A 12,311-nucleotide genomic window follows, 5' to 3' on the forward strand; every position below is an offset into this window, starting at 1 on the left:
GTGTGTGTGTGAGAGTGTGTGTGTGTGTGTTTGTGTGTGTGTGTGTGTGCACGCGCGCGAGTTTTTTTTGGGGGGGCGGGTGTCAGCCGGAGGGGGGGCTGGCACGAGGGTGACTAAGGGCGGGGGGAGGCGCGACTAAGGGTGATTGCTAGGGTGCTCGCAAAAAGAGGTGTTGGAGAAGCGGCCGGGGAGAATGGGTGGCTGGGAGCGACAGGCGCGAGTGAGGTGAGGAGTGGCTGGAGAGGAGTGGCGAGGGGACCGCCGCAGGTGACGCGCAGGGCCGCTCGAGTAACAGCTCCCGGGGCGTCACCCGAGGGGGGGTTGGGGGTGAGGGCCTCAGGTGAACGATGAGGCAGAGGCAGAGCAGGCGCCGCGGGCCCAGCCCCGGCACATACAGGGGTGAGCATGCGCCCCAGATTTCGCCCCAGACCCTAACCTCCAAAACCCTAAACCTCGCCGCCCCCCTCCTGGCCTGACACGCCCAGGCCCCCCAACCGCCGCCCTGCAGCCCAGGTGCACCCCTGCATCCCCACAGCAACTAAACGAGGTGCCGCTATGCGCGCGACAGTACAAGCAAGCGACTGCCGCGATGCATAAATCGGAACCCTCAGCGCCCCTCTCCCGCCGGGCCCCAGATCAGATCTCCAGATCAGATCGCGCACCACCGCGTCCTCGATCTTCCCGAACCGCGAGAAGTGCTCCACAAACTCCTCAGTGCGCAGGTTCCTGGGATAAGGAAGGGAATGGGGCCCATGTAAACAAGCGGTTGGGATGGGGGCGGGGCGACACAAAAGACAGGCCGCGCGCGCAGGGGGGGCGCACGATCGAACCGCGCCGCGTGCGAGCTGCAAGCACTGGCAGGGCTGTTGAAGGCCGCCGTCCCGCCGTCCGGGCGGCGGCGGCGTCCGCGGGCCGCCTGGGGGGTGCGGCTTCCTCAAGGCCGCCGGGCTCGAGCCCGAGGGGGCTGGACCAGACCAGCCCAGACCCGCGCCGCGCTGGGGCGCGCCCGGCAGCGCTCACTTGGTGCCGCCGACAAATAGCTTGCGCGTGAGGCGCGCGTTGCCGCCGAGGTGCTTGGGGACCGCTGCCTTTGCGTCCACGCGCCGGCCGCGGATTACATGGTCTCGTTGCTGCGGGCCACATGTGATGACGTGGCAGGGGCAGGAGCAGGTGGGTGTGCGGTGGGGGTGAGGGGGTCCAGGGGTCTTCTTTGCGGGCGCGCCGCCGCCGCTGGCCCGCTGACGGCTGCATGTGCGCATGCGCGGGGCGTGCTCAGAGCCGGGGCCACTTGCGGGCGCGGCGCGCAGCCAACTGACGCTGCGCGGGGGCCAACCGCCGCGGGCATGAGCAGGCCGGGGCGCGCGCGTGCGCGGCGCGCGTCGGCGGCCCGCCGCCGCGCATATGGGGCGGTGGCCGGCGGCGTTGGGGTGCAGGGTTGCACGCCCTCAGGCGGGGGCGGCTGGGGGGCCGGGACGGCCGCCGGTGCGGTGCGCAGGCGGCCAACCAACTCACCTCCAAAAAGGCCATTGCACACGCCGGGTCCCTGAAAGTCACGAAACCATAGTTTTTGGCGTCCATCACCACCGAATCCGTGACCTCGCCCCTACAAGGATTGATTAATTTGCGCTTAAGGGGCGCACCGGCGCGGGGCGGGAGAGGAGGAGCCGCGGCGAGACCGCACGTCGCGGGCGGCCAAGGCTTTGCACGGCGGCGACGGGCGACTCGCCCAGCTGCCTGGGCCCCCGTTGCTCTTGCTCACCATTGGCAGCAATACTCGTTGATGTCCCGGGTCGTGATGCTCTCGTCGAGACCGCCCAGGAACAGCTTCCCCTGCGCGTGATCCACTGCAGTGACGGGCTGGACGGCAAAGCCCCGCCAGACATCCCAGGCTCTCCCCACGCACCTCTTGAAAACGAACAGTCCGCTCTGGTGGCCCTATCCTGATATCATAGTCGTGAGAGGGCCTCATCCCACCCATAGAGCCTCTGCGTGGCTCCGTCCCTCCTCGTTACGCTGGCTCCTGCACTCGGTCCTGCGCAATGTATATATTCCAGAATAGCTCCTGGTACAATCGATATGACGTGAAACCCAGTCCGCGGTATGATGTGTGCAGCTCCTCTCTAGGTCCTGCAGGGAGGAAGTGGCCACCTTCTCCCTCGCTAGTTGCAAGAGCCGCTGGCAACAGTCCTAAGTGTTAGAAGCAACGACAAAGCGCGCGTGGTTTTAATTAATTGAGTGGTAAAGGAGACGTGAGCCTGGTGGGCATTGCCCCACGGGGCAGGCGCAGGAGCGAGAGGATGTGTGACTGCGCGACTTAGGCTTATCGAGTTACGCTCCGCGAAACGGCGGTGATTGGCACATGTGTACGCGAGATGATATTGACAAGCAGATCCTTTCACTTTCATGCGACGCTTGCCGCGGCCGTCCACAAGGCGTCACCCGATGAGCGCCGCCGGGCAGGTGCAAGGGCTTGCAGCTGCCCGTGGGGAGGCGTTATTGCAGGCCCGGCAGGCCGAGACCGCCTGAACATCCCAGGAGACCCACGGCACGCGGAGACTGGGCGCATGCAGGAGTTGAAGCGGACGCACGGTGCGCAGCCGGCGTGCATGTCGCCCGCGGGTGATCGCCTGCCCGGCGGTCGTCATCGTAAATACAGCCACATCACCCAGAGCCCCGGTACCCTGCAGCCACCGGCCGGGGAAGAATGCATTACCAATTGATACAGCCGAAGCACATGGGCATGCGTCGCACAGAGGCGGCGGCCCTCCGCAGCCCCCCAACCGCTCCCTTCCAACCAGCCCTTGGTCCCTGCGCCCGGCGAGCCGCCCCGTGCACGCATGCACTTGGTCGGGCGCCACAGCACGGGGGGCCCAGTTGGGGCGCCCTAATCCGCACCTGTGCCCGGCCCCGCGTGGCCTGTGCCATGGCTGGGAAAGGCTGACTCAGTGCACGCTTTGCGGCCTTCACAGGCATTGCACGTGAGGGTGCATGCGTGCCCCGGCCTAGCAACCACTCACAACCAGCCCGGCTGTTGGCGAGAAGCTCCTGGCAATATCCTCGTCCCGCTGCCAAAGACGCCGCCCGTGCTCAGGGGCTGCTGTGACGTGCCGACAAGAGTGCCACTCCTGCCACGGCATCAGCACCGGAGGCCCGCAGCCACAGGCTATGAATGAAACGCTGCCCCGGCGCCAGCGCTGGCGCATGCGACTCCGTCCCGGGCCGGGCCGCGCGGGGGGCGGCCTTCGGGCGCAGCTGCTGGGGTCCTGTCCTGTCCGGGCCGGGCCGGCGCGCGCGGGCCCTGGAAGCTGCCGGTTGGTAATGGGGAGTTGATTACTCCAGGGATGACGCCCAGCCACAGCGTACTGCGCTGGTTGTAGCAGTGATCCCTTTGTAACTGGTGATCCCGCTTCTTGACAGGTCATGTAGCTGAGCAGATGGCTGGTAGGGCATGCGAGGGGCCACAAGCAGGCCATGTAAAGTTACCAAGCATGGCCCTCACATCCAGGTAGGAACCCCCTGCTGCACACCCGACTCCTGCTGTGGGCACCCAACCCAACGCCCTGCTCCCCACATCTGCAGCAAACGCAGCCTGCGCCTTCGAGGGCAGCGCCAGCGCGGCCGCGTCCACCAGGCTGCCGACCGCGGCTGATCTCGGGGCCGTGGGGCAACCAGCTACTGCAGCTACTGCAGCAAGTGACCGGCAGCAGGTGGCGCAGACTCATGCACATGCCATGCGGTACAATCTCTCAGAAGAATATGCTCGAGCTGCTGTCTCAGATAATAATTTTATCCATGGTACATACCAGGCAACAGGGGGCGCCTAGCCGCTGACCGCGGTGAGCCTGCTGATCTGGCGGCACCCGCCGCGCTGTACCGACCCTGCCTCAAGCTGCAACAACACACGTCTTGGACTTGCTGTGCGTCATGCAAAAAAGGGGATGCCGAGGCTGAATTTACACCCGGTTTGATGCATGGTGCGTTTTTGTACATGAAATACACACAGCGCCCCCCGCGCCTGTCGCAGCGCCCCGCTGTGTGTGGAGCCATGCCGAACCCACAAAAGCATTAAGGAGTCAACCCCCAACACCTGTTATTGCGCCCCTGGACCCGGCTCCAATGGTTGCGCGGGACGCGCCCGACGAGATGTGAACGACTGCAGCTCCATGCCGTGTCACAGCGTGCAGAAGCTGCTCGCCCCGCGAGCAGCAGTGATGGGTGGCACAAGCAGCCGCTGCCATGGCAAACAGCAATGACAGGTCAGACGTGCGGCCGCCCGCGCCGCGAGCAGCGGCGGCGCGTCAAACGAGCACCGCCTCGCCCCCAAGGTCCCCGTTATCAGCGTCAGCCCCCACGGCCGCGACCAACGTGTGCAGCTCAATCTGCGTCATCGCGCCGCCTTTGACTGGGTCAAACGACACCCGGTGGTACGTCCCCGCCTGCGTCACCACGACTAGGGTGTGCAGCTCCGCCGGGCTGAAGCCGACAATGATGCGGCCCTGGTGCTGCTGCTGCTGCTGCTGCTGCGCGTGCTGCGCCCCGCCCTGCTGCGGCGCCGCGAGGCCGAGGCCGATGCCGCCCGCGGGGTGCTGCTGCTGTGCGGCCGCGAGGTGCGCGGCGGCGGCGCTGGGGGGTGGGACGCGGAACTGAGCAAAAGACCACTCAGAGGAGAGGTACTGGGGTACTGGTATTGGAACATAGCTCTGAAGATGGGGAGACGGGGAAGGGAGACGCTTCGTTGTGAGGGGGATCTTGGGGAAGCGATAGGGGTGCTGTGGGGTGAGCGCCTTGCGCCGATTCCACACGGGATGGGCAACGCGGGTGCTGGTGCCGGCAATCGGCAGGCACGGGTTGCGCACGCTGCAGCTGCGTATCAGCCTAGCGGGCAGTAGCCGCCCTGTTGTCTACTGTGAGCAAGGGCGCGCGCGCCTGCGCCACACACGCCCCGCACCTTGAGCGCACTCACGACCGCAAGGCTCGCGTTCTTCGCCCCCGCCGGCGCGTCCGCGCCGCCGCCCTGCTGCTGCCCGCCGCTGGCGCCGTACGCGCCGCCCAGCGCCCCGCCCTGCCCGCCGCCGCCGTTGTTTGCGCCGTTCTGGCCGGCCGCAGGCGCCTCGCGGCCCGTGGCGACCGCGGAGGAGAGCGCCCAGACGTGCACTGTGTCCTTGTCGCTCGACACCGCCAGCCACTCGCAGTACTTCGAGAGCGCGATCGAGTGGATGGTCGCCGGCTGGCTGCCGCGCCGCAGCTCCTGGGGGAAGCGCAGGCCGGGGGGAAAGCGCAAGCAGGACAGACGGTGTTTTGAGAGGGCGACAAAGGGCGAGCGGCAAGCCTGCCAGCCCGAAACGCCGCAGGGGGCGGCCCCACACCAGCCGGAGTGCATCCCCGCTGCTGCCGCGATGGCCGCGCCTGTCCGTCCGACAGCCCTGCCGCGGCCCCGCCCTCGCTCGCTCATGCAGCCAACACACCCCGTCCTGTGCGCCCCGAGTAACAAGAAACAAGAGGACCCCCCCCCCGCCCCCACCAGCCTGCAGCGCCCCTCACCTGCAGCCAACACTCCGCGCCCTCCAGGCCCCGAGCAGCCCAGCCCCCACTTGTCCCCGCGGACCTGCAGCACCCCCCTCACCTGCAGCTTGCTGCCATCCGCGGTGCTCCACACCCGCACCAGCGTGCCCTTGTCGCTGCACGTCGCCAGCCGCTTGCCATCGGCCGACAGCGCGAGCGCCGCGAGTGCGGTGTTATGGGCGCTGATGAAGCGCGTCTGCTTCCGGTCATAGAGCTCCACGCGCACCTGCATTATACGCAATTGTATGATTGTGATGGCAGGCGGGTGGAGCGAGGATGGATGTGACATTACACCCATCCTCGTCGCCGTCAGCAGGATCGTTGATATCAAATTCGACGCCTTGGGGCGCGCGTCGACGCCCGCGCGAACCTGTGAGACAAGGCGCCTGCTGATTTACGTCGCCCACAGCGGCTGCAGCTGCGACTCAGGTCTGGTGGCGACACACACCCCGCACTTTCCTAAAGGCGTCTCCCAGCCACGGCTTCCAGGACGCACCCCCTGCCCGCGTCGCCGCCCACCTGCCCCGTGTGCAGCCCCGGGCAGGCCAGCACCACCGCGTCCGCCGAGGGCGACAGCGCCACCAGGCCGCGGCTGTTGGCCAGGGTCTCAATCTGGTGCAGCAGCTTCAGATCTAGGGGGGGGGGCAGCGCATTTGAAAGCAGGTGGGTCAGAGGCTTGGCGGCCCAGGCGGTTGCACGTGAGCGTGGAGTAGTTTGCTGTTGGCTGCCAGGCCACGCGTGTTGCCGTCCGCGGCACGGCTGCGTCGCCGCTGCGCTAGCTCCAGCTACCGAGGGATGACTGATGTCCAGTGACAGGGCCCGACACAGCCGCCCGCCGTGGACCAAGCGCCCGTGCTGGCACCCCCAAACTGCGTCCCTCGGCCCTTGGGCGTCCAAGCCAGCGGATCCCCTGCGCCACGATGCAAGGTGCACATGCCAACGATGCAACGCGATCGCTCCGTTTTTGAAGGTGGTGGTTTGCCCCCACCTGCGAAGTTATAGACCAGTACCTTGTGCTCCAGCGCCACCACAATGCGGTCGCGCCGCAGCCGCACGGCGCGCACCTGCGCGCACATGCGCGTGAGGGAGGCCGCGGGGGGAGCAGCGATTGGCGAGGCTTCGGCCGCTTGCAGGGCGCGCGAAGCGCCGGCTGGCTGGGTGGTTGGCGTTGCGGTTGCCCGAGGGCGGGGTCGCCAACTGCTGCGTGCATGCGCGTGGCTGCCCGCCCACAAGAAAGCACAAGACGCACAGCAGGTCTGAGAAAATCACGCATCCAACACACCCCCCAACACACACACACACACACACACACACACACACACACACACAAACACACACACACACACATGCACGCGCGCTCCCCAGACTTGGGCGCTGCTCGCCTGCGTCTTGAAGCTGAGCTCTCCAATGCACTTGCCCTGGTGGTCGTCCCAGATCATGACCTGCAGCCGGGCATTGCGTCAACATCGGCAATGAGCGTTCCGCTGGCGCAGGCTGCTAACCACCACCCATGCGGGCGACCCATTCGCCGCCAATGCAAGCCATACTTGCACAATGCACCTCGCCTGCCGTGCCACCCTCAATCCAGCACGCAACAGCGCGCTGCTGGCGGTTGCAATCGCAGGCGCAACCCCTGCTAAGCGTCTCGCCGACCCACCGCCGCGTGCTGAGGTGCTTCACGTGGTTCCCCTCTTCCATGCGCGCGGCCCGCGGCCCGCCCGCGCACCTTGTTGGGCGGGTACTGCGGCGCGTCCCCGCCGCCAACGATTGCGAGGATGTTACAGCGAAACAGCATCTCAACGATGCCGATGCCGCCATTCCCAAAGCCGCGGCAAAACTGGGCGGCGCGGGGCAGCACGGCGCGGGGCGAGGTGCGAGGGAGGGGCGCGGGGGCGGGCATTGTGAGGCGTCGGCGCGCAGGGGAGGGGCGCATGTGCGGCCATGCCAAGCAAACCGTCGTCATGCACCGAGCACGTGGCACTGGTGCGCCCTCGTTGCAGACTCGCCACGCGCTCGTGCGCACGCACCGTCTCCTTGAAGGGGTCGCTGTTGTACACGCGGAACCCCGAGGTGGTGCCACATGCGAAGCAGCCATAGTCCTGGTTGAAGGACAGGCTCTGCAGGGCCATACTTTTGCCCGTGCCTCGGGGAAGGGGCGCTTCCTGCCAAGCACGTCCAGCACCAGAGAATCCAGGGGCCACACCAACACGCTGTAAGGGATACTGCGGCTCCGTCAGCAGTGTGCGCGGTGTCGCTGATCACGCCCTCGACATCACCCTTCGTCCGCAACTGAAATAACCCGCTTTGAAAACTAATTGTGACCGGTAAGTTACAGTGGCGCTTTCTAAACAATTCAACACACCGTAACAGCTGAAAGCGGCGATCTCGACGCACCAGTCTCTGCTTCGCACTCGTCAACCCTTTCCTGAAGAGCCCCGGACAATCGTGACGCCAGATAGTACTTACATACTGTTGATGCGCCGCTACGCCGCACTTGTGCGGCGGTTGGCGCATGTAGGTGCGTGGGAAGGCAAGCAGCTGCAGCATCAGGACGCGCGCTACGCCGCCGCCGTCACCTTCACGGCGGCGGGCGCCGCGGCCGCCGCCCGCGCCTCCGCATGGACCAAACCATGCGTACGGCGCGCCTACAGCTTCGCGGCCGCGGCACCGCTGGCGCGCGGATTTGCGCAGCTGCGGTACCTGCTGGGCCTCGGCGGCGTTGTGGTGGCGGCACAATTCGACGACGTCACCGATACTGTCAAGCTCGGAGCGCTGGCGGCGGTGCGGTTAGGGCGTGACGTGGCGACCGCGGCGGCGATAGTGGCGGGTACGAGGGGGCGGGTCCCTGGGCTCCCGCAGATGTATCTTGATCTCGGCGGTTGCCGCATGCAGCAAACGAGCAATTGCGGCCGCCAGCGCGCGGCGGTCGTATTTGCCTGGTTTCCGTATCCCACTTTTCCGCATCTCAGCCATCGTCCACGGGCAGCCCTACCTTACACCGCAGCCTGCCACCAGCTATGTAAACCCATTTTGCCTCCATATTCCACTTTTCACACTCAAAACCACCACCCAATTGCTACCCAAACAGACTACAAGACCTCACTCGCGGCCGCGCCACCCCCTGGCCCAGCGCGCCAGGAGGTGCTCTCCGCCTGCCACCAGCGCGGCGCGGAGCGGCTGCTTGCGCTGTGCTTCAAAAATGGCGGCATATACACTAAGCTTGGTAGGCGTGCGGCGGGCTCGGTCGTTCCGCCACCTGCCAGGCAGCGGCACGGCGCGGGGGTGCAGCTGCTGCCCTATCAGCCACACTCTCTGAACGCTCGATCCCCCTTCAGGCTGGTGCAGTGGCGTCAAGCGCGCCCCTGGCCCGGCCGCGGCAGCCCGCCCACAGCTGTCACAGCTTGCTGTCTCAACAGGCTGTCGCCGTTTAATCAGGCCCGGCGCCTCCCCAGGCCCCGCAACGCAATCACGAGCCCAACCCCCGCCCCCCCTCCCCCCAGGCCAGCACATCGGCCAGCTAGACCATCTGCTGCCGTCTGAGTATGTCGACACGATGCGCGCCAACCTGCTGGACAGGTGCCCCGTCAGCGATTACGAAGAGGTGCGCGGGGCAGCCGAATGTGCGCCCAAATTCAGGATTGTTGCATGGCGAATGTGTGGGCGGTGTGTGCGTGCATAGATCGTGTGTGCATGCGTGCCTTTGTTGCAAGTTTGTGTATGTGTGTGTGTGTGTGTGTGTGTGTGTGTGTGTGTGTGTGTGTGTGTGTGTGTGTGTGTGGTTGTGTGCGCGTGTGACTGCATGCTGTCCATGTGTACGTCTCCTGCTGTTTCTTGCGAATGACATGATCGAGGTTTCTACTCATGCTGCGTCTTAAGAAGCAAAAATGCTGCCCAGGCCCCCAAGCGCCTAGCGCGCCTCACATGCCCGGCAACACGCAGGCTCAACCCTCAGTGCGCCCTGCAGCCGCCTCACCACTCAACTCGCCCCATGCCCGCCAGCAAGCTCTTGTGCACATCCCGTCAGCCACCGAGCCCGCCCTCGCACTCCCCCCTGTCCCCCCCCCCAGGTGTCCGCCATCATAAAGGAGGACCTGGGGGCCACCCCAGAGCAGCTCTTCGTGTCGTTTGAGCGGCAACCGATCGCCAGCGCATCCCTCGCGCAGGCGCGTCCAGCCGCGACTCGCGACGCCGCCCGACCTCTCCTCCCCCATCCTCTTTCCCATACTACATGCCCTCTCGGGCGCTTTGCACGGACACTGCCCCCTGTTTGACCTTTGTCCGTCTACGTTAACCTCCTGAGAGCCAGCCATACCCCGCCATCACCCACGGTGGATGGATCGTCCCCACGAAATTGCCCCCGTACGGCCTCCTCTGCTGCCGCAGGTGCACGTTGCTGTTGGCAAGGACGGCTCCAAGCTGGCCGTGAAGGTGCAGCACGCCGGGCTCAGGGAGAGCTGCGCCGCCGACATACACACCATTGAGATGCTGGTCAGGGCGGCCAGGTGCGGGCGGCGCAGGCCCCCACTCTTGTGGGAGGGGGCTGCATGCTGCCTCGCTGGTTGATCAACCCCTGTATCTGCTTGCGCTGACGGGCAGTTGTGCTGTGGCAAGGGATTGCCCCTGCCTAGGAAAGGCACCCCCATGCAGCAGTCAAGCTGCCAGACCGCACTGAACGACGAGGTGTTTGGGAGTTTTGGGCGCCCACGACGTGCCACAAGAGTGGCTGGCACTGCCGGGGGCACACGGCTGGCAGAGTGATCCCCCGCTCTCCTGAGCCGAAGCCGCCCGCTCAATGCGCTCCAACCCTGCATCGTTGACCTCCCCGGCCCGTCGTTTACAATCGTCCCCCAGGGTGATGTTCCCGGACTTCAACTACCAATGGCTGGTGGAGGAGGTCAAGGAGAACCTGCCGAGGTGGGCGCTCGGGGTTTTGACACTGAGCGGTTTGCAGGGCCTTCTGCGCGGCCGGATAATCGGCCGACTGGGTGGGGCACGCCTGCACGGCAGGCGTGTCGACGGCGTCGTCGGTGGCACCAGATCCAGCCGATATGTCCCTCCGCCGCCCTCGGCCGCCGCCGTCGCCTCATAACGCAGAGGGCCCTTGGCCGGAAGCCCGCACCAACCGCCGAACCTGCCCCTTTGATCCCTGCACCTGATCCCTCAACCTGACCCCTCATCCTCATCAACCTGATCTCTCAACCTCATCAACCTCACCCCCCAACCCCCCCCCAAGGGAGCTGGACTTCCTGCACGAGGCGTCCAACGCAGAGCGCTGCAGGGCAAACTTCGCGTCCCCCAAGTCGCGGCTGGCCGGCAGGTGCGCGCGCGCGGCGCCCGGCATAGATCGCAATCACTCAAGTTCGGCCCTTGACCCCGATTGAGATTTCACGGCCGCACCCGCCCCCAGCCAGCGCCCCGGGCGGGCGTTTTTCAGGCTGGTGCCGCACCCACATTCTGATTGAGGGCGTGCCGGGCAGGCCTGGGTGCGCATCACACTTTGAGTAGCCAGCTCGGCAGCCGACAAGTAGAAAGGCCCTATTCCGCATCACCTTCGTCCAAGCCCCTTCAGCCGCACGCAAAGCACACTGCCCTCACCACCTGCCTACCACAACACACACCCACACCCACACACCCACACGCACTCACACAAACACACACACACACACACATGCACACACGCTCACACGCCAACCTTGCCCGCTCCCAAAGGGTGCACATCCCGGAGCTCTACCCGGCCCTCTCCAGCAGCCGCGTCCTCACCATGGAGTACATCGACGGCGCCCGCGTCACAGACGGCGCCGCGCTCGACCGGCTGGGCGTCAGCCGGCCCGCGCTGGCCGCGCTGGTGGCCGAGGCGTTCAATGAGATGGTGTTCATCCACGGGGACGTGCACTGCGACCCCCACGCGGCAAACATGGTGCGCGCGCCCCGTCGCGCCGTGACGGCGCGAGTGTGGCGAAACGCTGAATGAGACGCAGGCAAGGGGTTGGTCGGCGCAGGTTGGCGCAGCACCCGAACACAAATGATCACCGATACCCTTGCTTTCCTGGCGCGCCCCCCCCCCTCCTCCCCAATTCCCTGTGAACAATCACGTCTTCAAGATATTGGCTTGCCCCCTGCTTGGCCTGCATCTTCTCACCCGCGTCCCAATGACTCAAACCCCGCACCCCCAACGCGCCCGGCAAACCCACCTCCGCCGCCAGCTGGTGCGCAAGGTGGGCAGTCGCCAGCAGCTCGTACTGCTTGACCACGGGCTGTACCGCGTGATTGATGACGAGTTCAGGGCGCGCTACGCGGCGCTGTGGCGCGCCCTCGTGTTTGCCGACGCGGCGGGCATCAAGGAGCACGCGGCGGCGATGAACGCGGGGGAGCTGTACCCGCTGTTCGCGGCGATGCTGACTCAGCGGCCGTGGGAGCAGGTGCGGGGCGTGTGCGGTGGCGTCATCTGCGCCCGCTCGCGCTCGTGTGTTTGCAGTTGCATCGAGCATGACAGGAACCATGTGCGCTCAGGGTCTCATCCTGATGCTGGCTGCGAAAGTGGTTGTTTCATCCTGCAGGCCGCTGTCCATGCCAGCGCGCCTCTCTGCCGCCGCGCTCTGCTGAAATGCTATGCCGCTCAAAATGCTCGTGCTGCTCTCGGTTCTATCTGCAACACACACACACACACACACACACACATATACACACACACACACACACACACACACACACATATACACACACACACACACATCCACACACACACACAC

At 65.9% G+C, this 12,311-nt stretch overlaps 2 protein-coding genes across 2 annotated transcripts in view; one reads left to right on the plus strand and one right to left on the minus strand.

Annotated features, from left to right (window-relative positions):
- Positions 1-4,298: 4,298 nt before the first annotated feature.
- Positions 4,299-7,691, minus strand: MNEG_2357 (WD repeat domain phosphoinositide-interacting protein 3; the record flags this gene model as incomplete). Its single annotated transcript, XM_014049161.1, has 8 exons — positions 4,299-4,700; positions 4,949-5,248; positions 5,624-5,788; positions 6,082-6,194; positions 6,551-6,626; positions 6,930-7,004; positions 7,289-7,399; positions 7,590-7,691. The coding sequence occupies 8 exons, from the start codon at positions 7,689-7,691 to the stop codon at positions 4,299-4,301; spliced, it is 1,344 nt and encodes a 447-aa protein (XP_013904615.1).
- A 346-nt stretch (positions 7,692-8,037) lies between these two features.
- MNEG_2358 (hypothetical protein) overlaps positions 8,038-12,311 on the plus strand; it is a gene marked incomplete at both ends in the record, with an annotated part of 5,671 nt that continues 1,397 nt past the window's right edge. Inside the window, 9 exons of the mRNA XM_014049162.1 lie at positions 8,038-8,389; positions 8,651-8,785; positions 9,063-9,163; positions 9,630-9,680; positions 9,946-10,064; positions 10,414-10,476; positions 10,796-10,879; positions 11,272-11,479; positions 11,766-11,981. Coding sequence (XP_013904616.1) covers positions 8,038-8,389; positions 8,651-8,785; positions 9,063-9,163; positions 9,630-9,680; positions 9,946-10,064; positions 10,414-10,476; positions 10,796-10,879; positions 11,272-11,479; positions 11,766-11,981 — 1,329 coding nt within the window. The remainder of the gene's footprint in view (positions 8,390-8,650; positions 8,786-9,062; positions 9,164-9,629; positions 9,681-9,945; positions 10,065-10,413; positions 10,477-10,795; positions 10,880-11,271; positions 11,480-11,765; positions 11,982-12,311) is intronic.

This window comes from Monoraphidium neglectum, assembly GCF_000611645.1.
Source record: "Monoraphidium neglectum strain SAG 48.87 unplaced genomic scaffold scaffold00265, whole genome shotgun sequence".
Classification (NCBI taxonomy): Eukaryota; Viridiplantae; Chlorophyta; class Chlorophyceae; order Sphaeropleales; family Selenastraceae; genus Monoraphidium; species Monoraphidium neglectum.